This window comes from Erithacus rubecula (assembly GCF_903797595.1).
Source record: "Erithacus rubecula genome assembly, chromosome: 3".
Lineage (NCBI taxonomy): Eukaryota > Metazoa > Chordata > Aves > Passeriformes > Muscicapidae > Erithacus > Erithacus rubecula.
Genome location: NC_136689.1, coordinates 136754164 through 136770141, shown reverse-complemented (window position 1 = coordinate 136770141; position 15978 = coordinate 136754164). Strand labels below are relative to the sequence as shown.

The 15978-nt window shown below is 44.6% G+C and overlaps 1 protein-coding gene across 2 annotated transcripts in view; it reads right to left on the bottom strand.

Moving 5' to 3' along the window:
* The window catches only part of NTAQ1 (N-terminal glutamine amidase 1), a 38296-nt gene that overhangs the window by 14890 nt on the left and 7428 nt on the right, over nt 1-15978 (bottom strand). The window contains exon 6 of one of the 2 annotated variants that reach the window (XM_079299804.1): nt 10993-11285. The exons of the other annotated variant lie outside the window; for it this stretch is intronic. Within the exon in view, the coding sequence (XP_079155930.1) occupies nt 11152-11285 (134 nt within the window). The 3' untranslated portion in view covers nt 10993-11151. Of the gene's footprint in view, nt 1-10992; nt 11286-15978 lie in introns of those variants that run through there. 2 annotated transcript variants of the gene reach the window in all.

Sequence of the window (15978 nt, the reverse complement as noted above, 5' to 3'; positions counted from 1 at the left end):
CACTTTTTAGTTGAAAACAAACAAATGTCTTTTTAATATGTTTTCCTTGGATAGTTTCAGTCCTGGTCAGAAGAGACCTTGAATCTGGACACCAGCACACACAGGTTTGCAGCTGAGGTGTCAGATCCATCCCAGAGCTCCCCAAAAGTGTTGCTGCTTTCATTCAGTGGCTGGAAGTAGATGGTGGAACAGAGAAGACACCCACTCCCAGCTTCATGGGATAAATAAACAAACCATCCCACTGGATTTGCGTCTATAGACAGACATTTAGTCAGTGCAGGAAATGCAAGTTCCTCCTTGTCTCGGCACACCAGGGATTTTGACTTCTTTTAGCAGGGCTTTTAAGCATTGGGTTAAGCTAATTCTTACCAGCATTTATTTTTATTCTTGAAGGACATAAAATATGATGTCTCTGTGGGTAATCTTTGATGTGAAAGGTGTGTCAGTCAAGAAGCTGCCTCACTCCATGTCTGCACCCTGTGCCAAGCTGGGGTGGGCTATAGTTTTGCTTTTCCTTGAATTTCCTCCACAAGCAAAATTCTCACTTTTGTGAGGGATTTAGCTCATGTTCCAAGCCAGAAGTCTCTTCTCTCCTTCCTGCCACCCCAGTGTGACAGCCCAGCTGGTGGGAAGTGTCAGAGGAGGCAGCACACCCACAGGTGGCAATTGCCTGGCTCAGCCTGGGGCCAGCCTCCAGCCCAAACATGATCCAGCCTGAGCTGATGAGAGCCCCTCTGGCCTGGCCATGACTGAACATTCCAGTGCTCTGCTAGGCTGGGACACAACACTGATCCCTTGCCTTCCCAGCACGAGGTGTCTCTTGGTTCCATGGCCATCACTTTTTCCCTTGGGCTTTGGGGCACATTTTGTCCACGGGTCTCCCACCAGAAGCTGACTGTGGTTTTCAACATTGGTCCTCTCTTAAATTACATTCTCCCAATCTTTTTATAGCTCTCTGACTGAAGTGGAATTTATTCTTTCTTTTTTTTTTTAATATAGCTAGAGGTGTAAATCCAGATAAATATAACTCCTGTGGGGGAATCAACCTGCCCATGCCACAAGTCAGCAGGGCCTGTGTTACTGCTGGTATATATAAAGCAACCAGGAGCCTTTTTAAACCTCTGAAACTGAAGTAATTTTTTTTGTTACATATAGCTAATTAAATGGTTCTCATTTAAAAGCACTGTCTCCTGGTGGTAGGTAGAAACATACAATCTTACTCTTACCACACACTTTTATTTTTAAAGCCACTATTTTTAACCCAATGGTGGGATTCAGGGTTAATGCTTGTTAGATCTGTGTCTAGACAGTTGTGAAAAACAGGAAATGAATTACATTATAGTACGAAAGGAGAATTTAACCTTTTCTCTTCTCACTAACAGATGGGACTAGGGAAAATATGTTAGAGCAGAGTATTTTGGAAAGTTTAAGGAAGTAGAAAAATGAGAAGAAAAAAGAGAAAAAGCTGAGTTTCCACAAGGCCTCGTGGGAATTATTACACTGAAAATAATGTGCCAGACTCTGCCCTCAGCTACACCCAGGCAGTAATATGTTTCCTCTGGTCCCAGTGGAAAAATTGAATTTTATTATTCCCTGCTTATGCTGAACATTCAGCAGAAGGAAAAGCCAAGTTAGGCCATTTCACACACATGCACGAGCACGTGTGGCAGCTGCAAGAGAGCAGCCACTACACAGCACCCATCCTGCAGCACATGAGCCAGTCAGAGGTTTGTAACACCCTGGGCATAACAGCACCTTGCACACCTTCTCCTCAGGCTGCCTAAGGCCTCAAGGCATTTTTGAAATATTTACAAAGTTGTTTTTTGTTTATTTGGATTAGGGGCTGCAAAATTCCCTTGCTTGGCCCTTCAGGAAAGTAAGAGCTCAAAGGCTCATTGGCCCTAGGCAGCAGCACAGGGATACTGCTATGGCTGAGGATGTACAGGCTGAGGCTCCAGCTTTAAAAAATTGCTGTAAAGAACCCAGGACATGAATTAAGCCAGAAGGAGTGTGGACAGCTGGCCTGCTTGGAAAGAGCTGGAAAGCAGAGGCCTGGGTGCTCTTCACCCACTTATTCCCTCCACCCCCAGCAAAATTGCTGCTGTTTTGATGCAAAACACACCATGGTCAAAAGCAGTGCTGCAAGCATCCTCCAGACTGTTCTGAGAACTTTCCTCAGCCCCCTAATGTGCATTTCCACGGTTTCTTAACCCTCCCTGGACCCCAGAAGGCTGCAGAGGCACCAAGTGCCTGCTCCACTGCACGGGCACTGTCCCTGCCCGGATGGCTGCGTGTCCCTGAGCCCTCTGCTGCTGCAGGCACCCCTTTCATCCTGTGCACAACTCACCTCCCTCGTCTGCATCTCTGCTGCAGCCAAACGTTTACATTTGCCACACATGCTGTCAGCTGGCCAGAAATATTAATATCCCTATGGCAGAGCAACAAAGCCTTCCCAAGGATCCTCTGCACTGCTCAGCCTGCCTCTGCTGTTCTGCCCTCCTTTGGGGCTGCTGGGAGCATGGAGGAAAGGGATTAGTCCTCTCTAGAATATTTATTTGCTTAGTTCTACCATGGTTTCTTTTAATTTTGAAGGCACACGAACATGCTGTGTAGAAATCACTGCAATAATACTGTAGCTAATTTTATGGCGTCTTTAGCACTGTCCAAAAAGAAAAAAAAAACCTCAACCAACAAACAACTGTCCCCGCAATGGAGCAATCTAAATAAAGTTCTTTAAGCAATACAATATTTCTCTGTATAGCTGTCAATATTTCCACTGCCAGTTTGTCTTCATAAAGGAACCAAGCTTTGGCACAGCTTATATCAGAAAAAAACAACATCTTTAAGTGTTTCCAAGGGAGTATGGGGTAAGGAGGATTATGGAAGTTAAAATCACTAGAATGCTGGCCTAAGGGTCTCAGAAAGGAAAGACCTACAATTTATCCAGATTTACTTGACCATGCTTGTGCCAGAGAGGGAGGGAGTGGAGCAGGAGCCCTTGCAGCATTTGTACCTTTGCAGCAGCTTTGCTTGAAGGAGAGGCTTTAGGATATGGCTCATCCTGGGGTAGTGGGGTAGGAGGGAATTTCTGCATTAATCATTAATCTTTTTTCTGGTTTTTTCATTACTATCTTCTGCTTGATGTCAGTGCAGCCTGCTTGACAGTCTACTACTGCCAGAAATGGTGTTTGGTTTACAGAAGAGGTGGAAAGCTAAATGGAAAAGGATACAGGTACTCCAAGGATCCTCATTTTGGTGTCTCTCCATGGCCACACCTGTGACCCTTGAGGTCTCCTGGCACTGGAGACTAATGGAGGAACCCCAAAAGCTCCTCTTGCTGGCCAGGATGGGTTGCTGTAATACCCTCTCAGGTATCTAGGAAGCCACATGTACCTCCAGCCCATCCTCAGGTTACCAGATGAACTGCATGTGCTGAGATCTTGCAGACCACTCAATATTTAATCACCCTTTGCCCTCATTTTCTTAAGTGGGCAGTGAAACCCTAGCTAGCCTGTGTACCCCAGCAGCATGGTGTTTTATTACAGAAAGCTCAAAACAAAGCTTCCATTTGCTATTCCAGCAATGCCAATGGCTATAGCACTGGACTCCATGGATCACTTTCCCAATGGCACTCAGCAGCAGCAAGGAGCAGTCTAACAGTGCTTGGGAGCAGGCTCTTTGCACTATGCAGGCAGGCAGGGGACCTTATTGTGAGACACAACAACGCCAGCTCAGAGGAGACCAAGTGTCAGTGAAGACGGTGACACCTCTTTTGGACCCCACACGTGTACTTCTGTCACATGTCAGGCTTCAGATGTTCTCTGTACTGGGCAATCTCCACGTGTGATTTTTTGAGTTCCACGTGCTAAGCCAGGGCATTTGCATTTTGAATGATCACAAATAATCCCCATTTCTGAAGATGTCTGTAAGGCCAGCAAGCATCCTTGCCAGGTTGGATGGGGGTTGGAGCAACCTGGTCAGTGTAAGGTGTCTCTCCCACAGCAGGGGGATTGAAATTAGATGATCTTTAAGGTCCCTTCCAACCCAAACCATTCCATGATCTTGAGTGGGGTGGTAATGTCCTGCAACCTTCACTGTCTGCATTGCTCCTGCAGGCAGGGAGCAGAGGGGACCAATGGTCCCTGGCAAGGGCTGGGAAGCTGCACCCATTTGGCCAGGGCCAGGCTGAGCCATTCCACAGCCCTGCTGCCCACAGCAGTTCAAAGCAGTAGGGCCACAGAGAACATTGGTAGAAAGGTTTCATCAGGCTCTCTGCCTTGGAAAGGATGCCCCTGCTCACACAGCCCTTGGAACCAGCTCAGAGGAGGCTTGGGCTTTGCCTCTCTGCATGGATCTGACCTCCTCATGGAGCATGGAAAGGCTGACAAGCAGGAGATGCTGAGAATATGAGTGGGTCTTCTTTGCTGACAACAAAGCTCCTCACCTGGTCTTTCAGATCTCTAAAACACCTGATCTGAGGTGTTTTATTTAATAGTTATCAAATAAGTTGAATGAGAATGACAATTAAATAAACAATCGGCCCTGTAAAGGATCTCTGACAAATATGGCAGGCAGAGCACTGGAAATCTCCCCTGAGTCCCTTCTTCCCAGCCTACTGCTGGGAACAAGGCAGGGGGAGCACCCTGCTGGTGACCCAGCAAGAACAGCTGGACCCCACAGTGCTGGGTATTTTGTGTCTCAGGATCAAGCATATCAAGCTCTGTTTACTTTATGGGAACTCCATGGACAATGCATTTGAAAACTCCTGGCCAGACACATACTGTAGCATATTAAAAGGTATTTTTAGTACTTCTGCCAAAAGCAGAACTCTGAACTCTGCTTTTAGTTGTACTAAGACAACTCCATGGACTTAGCTAGCAGCTCTGCATATTTGTACCAAAGTAGCAACTGGCAGAGGTTACTTGACTAAACAGTTGCATTTCCTTCATGCAAGAGAAAAACACAAGTAAAGATAAATACTGGTGGGATTCCTGACTTACAGTGGGCTGTATTTTCTTCCTAAGAGAGTGACTCTGCCTGAAAAAAGTTTGAACTGCCAAAGAAATAATGTCATGCAGCAAGAAAAAATTACTCTGAATGTTGCCTCCTGGATTTGTGATGACTTTGTTTTTGTACTGATATAAATATAACTCTGGCTGTTTCATACAGCAAAGTGCTCTGTGATGAGTGCAGTGTAAATAGTGGAACTGATTACACTTGCTATAAGCAAGGGCTGGCAAGCCTTGCTCCACCCCAGCAGTTGGAACAGTGGAAGTGGTGGGAGCTTTGCAGCTAAATGGTTAAAAGCTGCAGCAGAACATTTTCTCGGGATGGCTCCAAGCATGGAGCTGGTGTGCTGCCATTTCAGCAGCCAAGCTGAGAGGGGAAGCACACCACCACAATTGCATACTGAAAAGAAGGGAAGGCTGAGATAACTACCATCTTCTTACTGTGTAGGCTGTTTGAAAAAAAATAACCTATAATGATTCCTGCCTTATTGCAGTGTTTGGGTTCCAGATATAGCCTTGCATGGGAAGGCTGGTATGATGCTGAACCAAGCAAAATGAGCATTTCCTGCTTTTAAGTAATATAATGTCAGGAATCCAGCTCACTGGAAACATCCTGCTCATCTTCCAGAGTAGGAAGCAGACATTCGTCACAAGTACCAGGTGAATAATGTCACTTCAGCTGGGTGTTGTGAGTGGCAGTTCACAGCTCAGATTCTCAATGCTTATTTTTATGAGTATAAAATGAAACTTGGTACACCTCATGCCTAGGAAGTGGCTTAGCTTGCTCAGAAACTCAGGGACCTGCCAGAGGCCTCAGATAACTAAGAAAGATTTGTTTTAACTGCCCTCAGTATCCAAAGTATTTCCTACTGTAAGTATAAGGAAACATTGAGGATACTTAAACAACCATATTTGTTTATCTTAGGTCAAACTGAAGAGATTTTCCAGAACCACTACTGCAGCTGCATTTAACTTGCTGAAAGGCTGCATTTGTATGGAGTGCTTCACTTCTGACTCCATGATCATAAACGAAAGAGGTGAGCTCCACAGGGAAGTGTGCACAAACCCGGGCAGATGTCTCCAGGCTCTCCTTCCTTGGGTGTGCTTCATTAACCCTGGCCTCAACTGGGCCAGGTCCTGCATAAGAAGGAAGCCAGAATGCAGAAGAAAATCACCAGCATTCTCTCCTTAAATTTCTGAGAAGATAATTGCCTGAAGAGAGACAGACGTTCAGACAGGTTTTCCCTCTAGAGGAGATGAGATTTTCCAAGCCTGTGAATCCAAAGTATCACAGAAGGGTAACCCCACCAAACTTGGAGCCATCTGTTCTGCTGGGTGACATGTGAAGTGATGCTCTGCAGGTCCTCCTCCCAGCAGTGTGGCTCATGCCAGGTATGGGGGACAGCCACCACCTGGGTCAGAGACAGTGTTTTGGGAATGGTTCTGCAAAACACCCAGTGCAAGGTAACTGTGATTACTGTAGGGACATGGTGGTATTTTCACACCTCATTCTTACTCCCTGGTAGAGTTTTCTCAAGTCATTTAGTCTATAACCCTTGCTTCCTAAAAAAGGTAGGGAAAAAAAAGTTAAAAATTAGAAAATATGGACCAAACTCATTCTAACAAGGAAAACCTGACCAACCAGAGATGGCCATTTTACAGTAGAAGTTTGGAGAGGAATGGTGCTCAGAGCATGCATGAGACTCTGGCTGGACAATGAGACTATGAGCAGAGGAGGACACACATGTCAAAATGTCCTGACCAACGGTCTCATCCTAGAATTTGATTATACAAATGCACTCCATTGTCCCTTTGCTTCCTGAATAGCCCAGATCAGATTGCAACATCCCCAGGTATCCAAATATAAACTGACAACAAGCCAATATGGTAGGGTCTGTGACTGCTGACCAGATCCCCCAAGCTGGCACAGGGTGTGATGATGCTGCCATATGGCCCCTGGTGTGCAGGAAGGGCTTGCACTGGCATTACAGGCTCAGGCAGTCAAGGGCAATACCTCAGCCTTCAGCCACAACCTTGCAAGATACAAATCACCTCTGCAATGCTTTCAGAATGACTCATTTCAAACTGTAACAGCTACTGGCAGGGCTGAGCCTCCAGGGGACCACCTCTGTCCCTGTCCCAGCCTGCACATCCACTGAATGCTGACTGCTCTCTCTGCTGGCCAACCGAGAAATGGGATTTTCTCAAGACAGACCTGGTCACATACAAGTTTGCAAAAATGCATTTGCCAAGCAAATGCATGCCAGGAAAAAAGTGTCTATTTTTCTAAAGCCACAATCAGCTGAATAAAAGAAGTTAGTTATCAAATAAACTATACTCTGGGTAAAAAGGAGCAGCAAAGAAGAGAAACAGGCAGGAGAGATGTGGGTGTTCCATCTCATGCTGCAGCTTACTGTTGCAATAGCCTGTTGGAGATGGGAGGAACCACCTGTGAGATGGCATATGCCCCCATTATAAGGCTATCAGAGTCTCACCCTATGATGCCTAGAAATAAAAGGACTGGAGAATTTCCAGATCAACAGAATATAGAAGCTGGGAGACCATGGGATTGTGAGTAACTGACCTGACAGCAGGAGGGTATCTCCTCACTTTCTTCAATGCCTGACTCAAGGATCCCCTAGCAAAAACAGCCACCACTTAGGGGTGCTCATAGAAGCCCATAAAAACTGTAACAACTGGACAATAGGGAGACATCACTGTGGAAAAGGACAAGGCAAAGAAGGCTGAAAGAGAATGGGAAGCTGAGCTGCACTAGGAAATCATGGTACTGAAAGTGCAGAAGCAGCAAATCTTTGTCCTGGACATAGTGGGACAGCATCTGGACACAGTAAAGATTAGAAGTCTCAAGGGCTATGGACAGCAGGGAATGTAAGAGAGCACAGGCTGATCCTGTTGTGCCAGTGCAGCCCAATCAGCCATCAATGCTTTCCTATTATTTCCTATCTCTCAGTGGCATGAGCCCAGTTTCCCAGCATCAAGGAGTGAGGCTCTCCCCAAGCACCACTTCAGCTGGGTGCTGCACTGGCCATCTGTATCTGAGGACCAGCAGTTGTCTCTGCTATACAACATACCCCACATACGCATGTGGGGATGAAGTTCCTTGAATCTTAGGTGTTTAAATACATCACTGATCACAGGGCTGACAATTAGTGATGTCTGGCAATGAAGCTGCCTCCTTGCCATCAGATTTACAGAGGAAGTTCTTTGCTTGTACTTCTGCAGGTACATGGCAAAGTGGCTCTCAGCAAACTTTGCTTTTCTGTCTGCAACTTACTGTGGTGCTCAGTGGGGAAACCACACTGTGGGGCCACCTAATGCATCAAATATGGGTTGACAGCAGAGGTTAAACACAGCAAGTTCCACAAAGTAGTCAGGACTGGGGTTACCTGGAGGAAGGACCAAAGAGGGGAGGGAAGTCACTTAGTTCCTCTGATGGGACACTAGAACTAATAAGCAGCAGAAAAGAGCTGTTTTCTGATAAATTACAGTGAAGCAAGTAGCTTATCTTGGTATTTTGGGCCCTAAATGAGCACTTGATGTATTCCTGAATTCCTTCCTTCTGATACCATGCCACCTGAAAGGTAATGAAATGCCCCCAGACTTGGTGGGCTAAAGAGACAGCAGCACACCATCACCATCCTCAGCAATGAATTAAATAATTCTCTGGCTTCTACTGATCCCTCTGGAATGACAACTTTTTACAAGAGCCACAAAAAGGTGACTAATTATAGAAAAGCTATAATCACACACACCTAGCCTGCTACATGTAAAATTAAGCGCCCGTTGAGAAAGATTACAGAGAAAAAGGAATAACTCTTCACACTGATTTTCTTTTAAACTTGCATATTCCAAATAATGGTTGTGACTGTTCTTAACAGCCCTGATGCTGAAACTAGATTAAAGCAGGCAGATTCTTGTGTCTTGACCCCCACTAAAGGGAGTGTGTCACAGATTTCAGGCACCGGAAACCAGCTGAGGTTAAATCAAATGACATACTCAAGAAGGGAGGGATGAGAACCTCATGTTCTGTAACAACTTAATGGGCCTGTTGAGCAATGCACAGGAACTCTGTGTCTCTGAGATTCAACCACTTGAAGGCTAAGAAGTGCTTAACACAAGCCATGTTGTTTCATCTGAAATGTGGATCTTTACATTCTCACTTCTGCTGTGTCTAACCCAGTGCATTGGCAGCCACAGGGAGCTGAGCAGGCAAAGTGCTGCTGGCTCTGCACTGTCACAGCCAGCCTTAACATCACTCAACACCAGCAAGTCACAACATCTTCATTCCCTCAGAGTGTGCCTGCTACACCAGCATCAAGCAGAAAGAGCTGCCATTTCGTCCAAACATGGAGACATCAGACCTTTTACACAGGAGTATCTGGTTAAATCCAGCTGTCCCCTCTCAGGAGGGCTCTGTGCACCATTTATCAGGAATCCCAAGTTTCATCTCAGTTCCTTCTGAGCCAGTGACTCTGCTCAGAGTAACAGAAACTGCAGATCAACTCTTCCACTCCAAAGGGGAGTGTCCCAAGAACCAGCCTCCTAACTAGTCCACGCTGCACTCAAGGACTATGTGGAGCAGCAGCCTATCTGCACAGGCAACCAACTATGCTGCATCTGGCAATAGAAAGTTTAAGTTCCTATATTCAGCAGCCCTTATGATACAGAAAGAGATATCTGGATGAAGTGAATCAATTCCACAGTTGTTCAACTGGCTGTCTCTGCTGTTAATATGCTGAGTAAATTCTCTAGAACTGATGAGACATACAGTAAAACACTATGTACATAACAATAAACCTATGTAACACAAGATTTTTACAAGTTTTGATATTTTTCTTTACTTACAAACAAAATGATCCCTTAATACTTAAAATCTTCACTGTGCTTCTCACAGGAATGAAGTGTATCACAAATGTTTACTGTAGTCTCAATCCCAGTAGGTTTCCAAGGCCTGACTGGCTAAAGCCCTGAGCAGCCTGGTCTGACCTGATTTGAACAGGAAATTGGACCAGAGACTGCCTGACCCTTCTAACCCGTGTTCATCTACTAGACTGTGTCTCTGATGTGCCAGGGTATAAAGTAGAACAGGTCCAAAGCTGAGAATAAAAGACCTCATTTTATTCTGTTTCTGAAATTCCATGTTTAGGGCAGTCTTCTAAGTAGTGTGAGACTGCTCCAAACCCTCAGTCAGCATGATGGCTTTCCTGGGAAGCCCTGTAGGTGTAGGAATCACCTTTAAGGATATTCAGCAGCACACAGCCCTGAAGGGGGAGGCTTTCTCACTCCCTTCCCCCCAGCCATATGGCCCTGCTGATTGCCTTACATCAGCAGGAGCAGCTGTCTGACCTCATGGCAGGCCAGCTCAAGGAACCAAGAGGCAGGGAAAAAAAACCTCAACAAAACTTCCTGCTTTCTGCCAGAATTACCCTGAATTACCATAAGGCCAAACAAACACCAAGTCTGAGAAGATGGGAGCAGGTGAGAATGCACACAGCCAGCATGAGAAGCAAAAATAGCAACTGCATCCTCCAGGAACTGTCAGCACTAGAACATTTAACTGAAATGACAGGATTTAATTCTCCCCTTGTACAGCAGAGAAACCTGGATACTTACCTGGTTTTACATAGTGCATGGGAGTTCACAACTAAACTACTAAATCAATTTTTCCTTTACACTTCTGCTAAGTAAGGACTAATCAGTAAAGCTAGTGAAGAAACTGAGATGCACTGTCTGTTTATATATAATTGACAGCAATCATAACATGAAGAAAACCATATCTCACTTTTAAAATGTGACAACATATAGCAATTTAGGCTACAATATTCAGTATTTTATGCACATATTTTTCCAAAAGCTTTTTTTGCAGCTCTTTTCAGTTTGGGCGCAGTAGCTGAAAAAGCAATATGCTCATGGTGGCACGTCTGCCTTTGAGTTGACATTAAAAATCAAGTACATTCTTACATAATTAAAATAAAGGTTTTTATTCAGTGTATGATATTTCTGACTGGGTGTTCTAATTTTCCAAATACCCATTCCATGTACAGAAATATAAACCATAAATACAGTGTAAAAGCAGCAAAACAAAACACATCCACTCAGAACCAGAAGAACTTTGTTCATTTTACTGTCCTTCCAAGGAATTGCTGTAATCAGTCTGACTGCCAAATCGATGCACAAAGTCTGAAAGGGAGAATACTGAGCCCCATCCCACTTCGGGATTCATACTGATGAAATCATCCAAGTTCATCTTGGAATCTAAAAAAGGACCAGAAAAGGGAAATATTTAAGTTCCTTATGCATGTTCTGTAGCACAGGTATACATCTTTCAAGAAAACATTCCAAACTCCTCTTCAATAGTTCACTCCATCAAGATTCTGCAAATTGTATAGTAGTACAGAAGCATCTATTTCCAGTCTCTGAAACACTGCTTTTGCCCTGATTCCCCTCTCTGCCCATGGCAACAATCACATTACAGGATCAGTAAGCACCCAGTAAGTCACTAGAAACCAGCATGTGTGGGTAAGATTTTTCCCTTCAGCAACAGCCTAGAAGGTCAAGCAGTGGTCAGAGAACTGGAGTGCAAGTAACAGCCAACACAGGGAAGTGCAATGCAGTCCTCCTGCATTCACACAATGCGATGCCTCAAAAGCAGGGGAAGTATTATTCACCCATTTAACTTCTGAACCAAAGTCAACAGAGTCAACTTCTGCACTGACCACAGAGGAACAGGCTCATAGCAGTAGTCAGAACTGCAAGTTGCTTATTGTCTCTCAGAAGTGATTAGCCCCTTGGCAAACCTGCAGATTGTTACTCTCCAGATTACAGTACTTGTTTTCCCTCCAGTACTGAACTTTGTCCTCACTGAACATGGCCCACAGCAGGGCCAGAATAAGCAGAGGGGAGATGTGTGACCTAACCCAGCCCCTGGCCCAGAGGGATGCTCAGGTGAAGAGCACAAAATTCTTATTTTTTATGAATCCTGAATGACAGAATGAAGTCAGGGGGAAAAGTTAAACTGCCACAGTTTCAAGAGAAAAGTAACCATGACTGCTCTTTGCTAGGATTTTAATCTGCTCTGCTCCCTACAGGAGGGGTAGAAACCATTCTGTCCCATTCATGGATCCCAGAGAGCTCACTGGAAAAGCACTGGTGTGCACTTTTGAATTTAGGTGCCTTATACATCCTTTTTCCACAGCTGGCCTGGTATAAGCTTTGCTGACTCAGAACCATGCTGATGAGAGGTTCAGTTCTAATGATGAACATCTATGGACTTGTTTTAGGTCCTCACTGGCGATGTGCACTAATAATCTTTTTAAATGCCCATTAAAAGAAAACTGGCAGAGAATGAGTTTAAGGAATAGAGTGGTAAAGCCACTGTTACAGGTTTACTTTATAGATTTACTGTTAACAGTTCTTCCACTGTATTAAGTATTTACCATGGATGATTCATATGTGCATTTAAGGACTAAGAATCAAACAAGAGGAGGCTCTGATGAATAGATTATAAAATCCAAAGGATAGAATTTGCTTCAGCTGCAAAATGCTTGTGTAACTAGGCTTACCATTCTGGACAGTGTAAGCAAGGAAAGGAAGATGATATTTAGGAATCCCAGACCCAGGAGTCCCAGCCATAATCCAGATCCTGAAGGCCACTGTTTGCACCACATCTACACTACAGCACAGCTTTGTGACTTCCCAGATCCCAACTCTCATACACCTCTGAGGTCTGGGCCCTAATCTTTTCTTGTTAACCTGTTTGAACTCTGCATATGGAAAATCCTTATGTCCAGCCAAGCATCGTCCTACTGCTAAAGTGAGTCTGGCACAACAGGGACAATTTCTGCCGATGTGGGAATTTAAAACAGCACAAGCTCAGCAATTTGCTGTCACAGCTCAAGAACAAATTAGTAGTGGATAACAGTTCATGCTTGCTGGCAGACTATTAAGTCTGTTTTCCAGTTCCAAACTTGCCTTTTCCTCCCAGGTGCGTTTTCAAAATTAATGTGATTCTTCATATACTTTAAGATTAAATAAATAAACAATTCTCTGCTTTATGTGCACTGAGCATAGTAAAAGAATTCATAAAACTGTTCTGAGAATGGTAAAGCAGTCCAAAGGAGATTTTTCCAGTAGTTACAAACACTGCTGCTGTTCACAACTTAGAAGTTGCTACAATGCCTGTAGGAAATGAAATATTCTCTAACTTCAGAAGGATTGTGGCTCAGCATAACACAGCCCACAAGCAAAATGTAATGAAAGGGAACAAAACTATCACCAAAGCAAACAAGTCCATTCCTATGAAGAGTGATGGCCTAGGAACCTGTCGGTAGATGGCACTGGAGCAGCACGGGAGACACCCGTAGGGAAAACCTTGTGAGACCTCTCCTGTTTCATTTGTGCAATAACAGCCCTGCTGTGCTGCTCTTCCCTCATGGGCTCTGCCTGAAGGCCTGAACGTTGTGTTAGACCTTGCAGCGCTAGGAAACAGCTCAGCAAAAACGCATGAGAACACCACAAAGTCCTATTCCCGAAGCAGATCAAGAGTGACAAACATCAGCATTTACAAAAGACACATCTGGATGCTACAGCTGGCGACCAAGATGATCTCTCCACAAATGCAAGGAGCATGTATCCTACAACATTTTTACAAGACCAACAGCAGCAGAATTATTTTCTTTTGAGATTTACATTAGCCTTGCAGTCCTCCTCAGGTGCTGTAACTGTTACACTAGCTTGAATTTGTGTACGCTTGGAGCTCATCTGCCTCTTTGACCAAACACACTTCGTTACACACACCCTCCCAAATGAGACCTATCTGGCCCATTCTGGGATTCTTGTGTAATTTTATTTTTGTTTAAATCATCTGCCACTTTTAGCCCCAGCAAGGGTAAAACAAAAAGCATGCACCATCTCAGGCACTGTCAGCCATGATACTTGTGGCTTCTGCCAACAGCAGTTAGAAAGCAGCATTTAAGCCAAGCCTCGGCTTGGCTCACAGACCTTGGACTAACTCAGCGTAATGACAGCTGCCCAAGAGCTGCTGGAAGCAAGGAAGTCTGGAACAAAGCCTCAAAGATCAGCTCTGCTGATGCCTAAAACCTTGGGGGCACCTAAAAGAAAGTTGGACTCTTCACAGACTTGTGTAGGTGTTTACAGCTCTCTTCAGAACCCCCTCCCTTGTCTGAGCAAGGAGATAAGTCAGGACTCTTCCCACTCTCAGCTGGAGGCAGCTGTCTCCACAGCTAAGATATAACTGACTGTGCAAACCATCCTGGTTCATCTCAGGTTAAAACACAGCTCACCACTTTAAATTATCTTTTACAACAAGAGGTGTAATTTCAATAAGCCACTCTGGGAACTTAAATACTTCTTAGTTGTGTCTTTATTGCATCTATCTGACTTGATTCATTACCTCCTCAAAAGCTTGTGCAGTCAGGACCTCACGGACAGACCGGAGTTTTATTCTCAAATGAGAGCAGCAGAAGGTTCCTGTGAAGTGCACAGGAGCTACTTCAATCAGTGCCTTTTCACTTCCACCAGGATCCTGCCACCACTTCGGCGAGGAGATACAGAAAACAACTGCAGCAACTGCCGGGCCTCTGTCTAGCAGATTTCCTGTTACATACATGTTTGATCCACAGTGTCTCCAGAATTTCTCAGCTGTCCTACTCATCCTCTTCAAAATAAAAATTAAAAAAACAACCCAAGTAAAACCACATCATTATTGGCTACCAGGGATTTTATCAATAATAAAAAGAACAAAAAACTTTTTACAAATCAATCCAGCAAGTGTGCTACTGAACACCTTAGGAGAACTGAAATTCAAACCAGTGCTTTTCAGTGTTGGAGCTGCTGCTATCACTTGTACATAAGCCATATGACCATCTGTTCAGAGTAATTTTGAAATGCACTGTGCAAGCTGTATTTTACAGAGGCTGGCAATAAGGAGGGCTGATCTCATCCCAAACCATAAACTAAACAGAATCAGACCTCATTAATTTGTGGAAAGATTTAAGAGAAAACCCAGGGTAGGCCTCACCAGCCCTAGAATAATTAATCTCTTCACCAAATCTCATTTCCCTTATTTAAACAAAATACTCCGTTTTCTTTCAACAGGAGATCAGTGGCAAACAGGTGGGGCCAGGGGAATGTGCTGCAGCTCAGGTATGTTTATTCCAGCAGAGCAGCTTTGAGGACAGGGCAGGGTGAGAAAGCACTGTGCAGACACTTAAGTTGGCCAGCCTCTCCTGGCATCCATGGCAGCACAGCAGAACAGAGGCCAGGGCAATGCCAGTAAAAACCACAGAGGCCTAACTCTGGGAAACAGCAAGAGCAGAGCCACTTCCAAGAGGCTAATGCTTAGCATGTGAGTTCTAAGGAGATATTGAGTCTGAGAGGGTTTTGTTATTTTTAATTGCTGTTTTATTGGTTGGACTGGAGTTGTTTGTCTTTTAGAAAAATGCTTTTTAAAAATCACCTTGTGCCAACTTCAATTTTTTTAGGCATAGACTGGAATTTATGACTCCATGTAAGCTTATTTTTAATTATTTATTCCCTTTGAGTTACAAGTAGGAGAAAAGTGCTTAATTTGTTAATGACTGAGATTGCTCAATTCAATTCCAAAAGGTTTTGGTAGCAGGGGAGAGCTGTAGGGGTGGCTTCTCTAGAAGCTTCCCCCATGTCCAACAGAGCCAGTGCCAGCCAGCTCTGGGATGGACCCACCTCTGGCAAAGCCTGAGCCCATCAGTGATTACTGTAGTACCCCTTCCTTTAAGAAATTAAAAAATGCTATTGCACAGAAGTAATTGTGGCCAGAGAGGAGTGAGAATATGCAGGAGAAACAGCTCTATAGACATCAAGGTCAGTGCAGAACGAGGGGCAGGAGGTGCTCCAGGCCCCAGAGCAGGTGTTCCCCTGCAGCCTGTGGTGAAGACCATGCTGAAGCAGC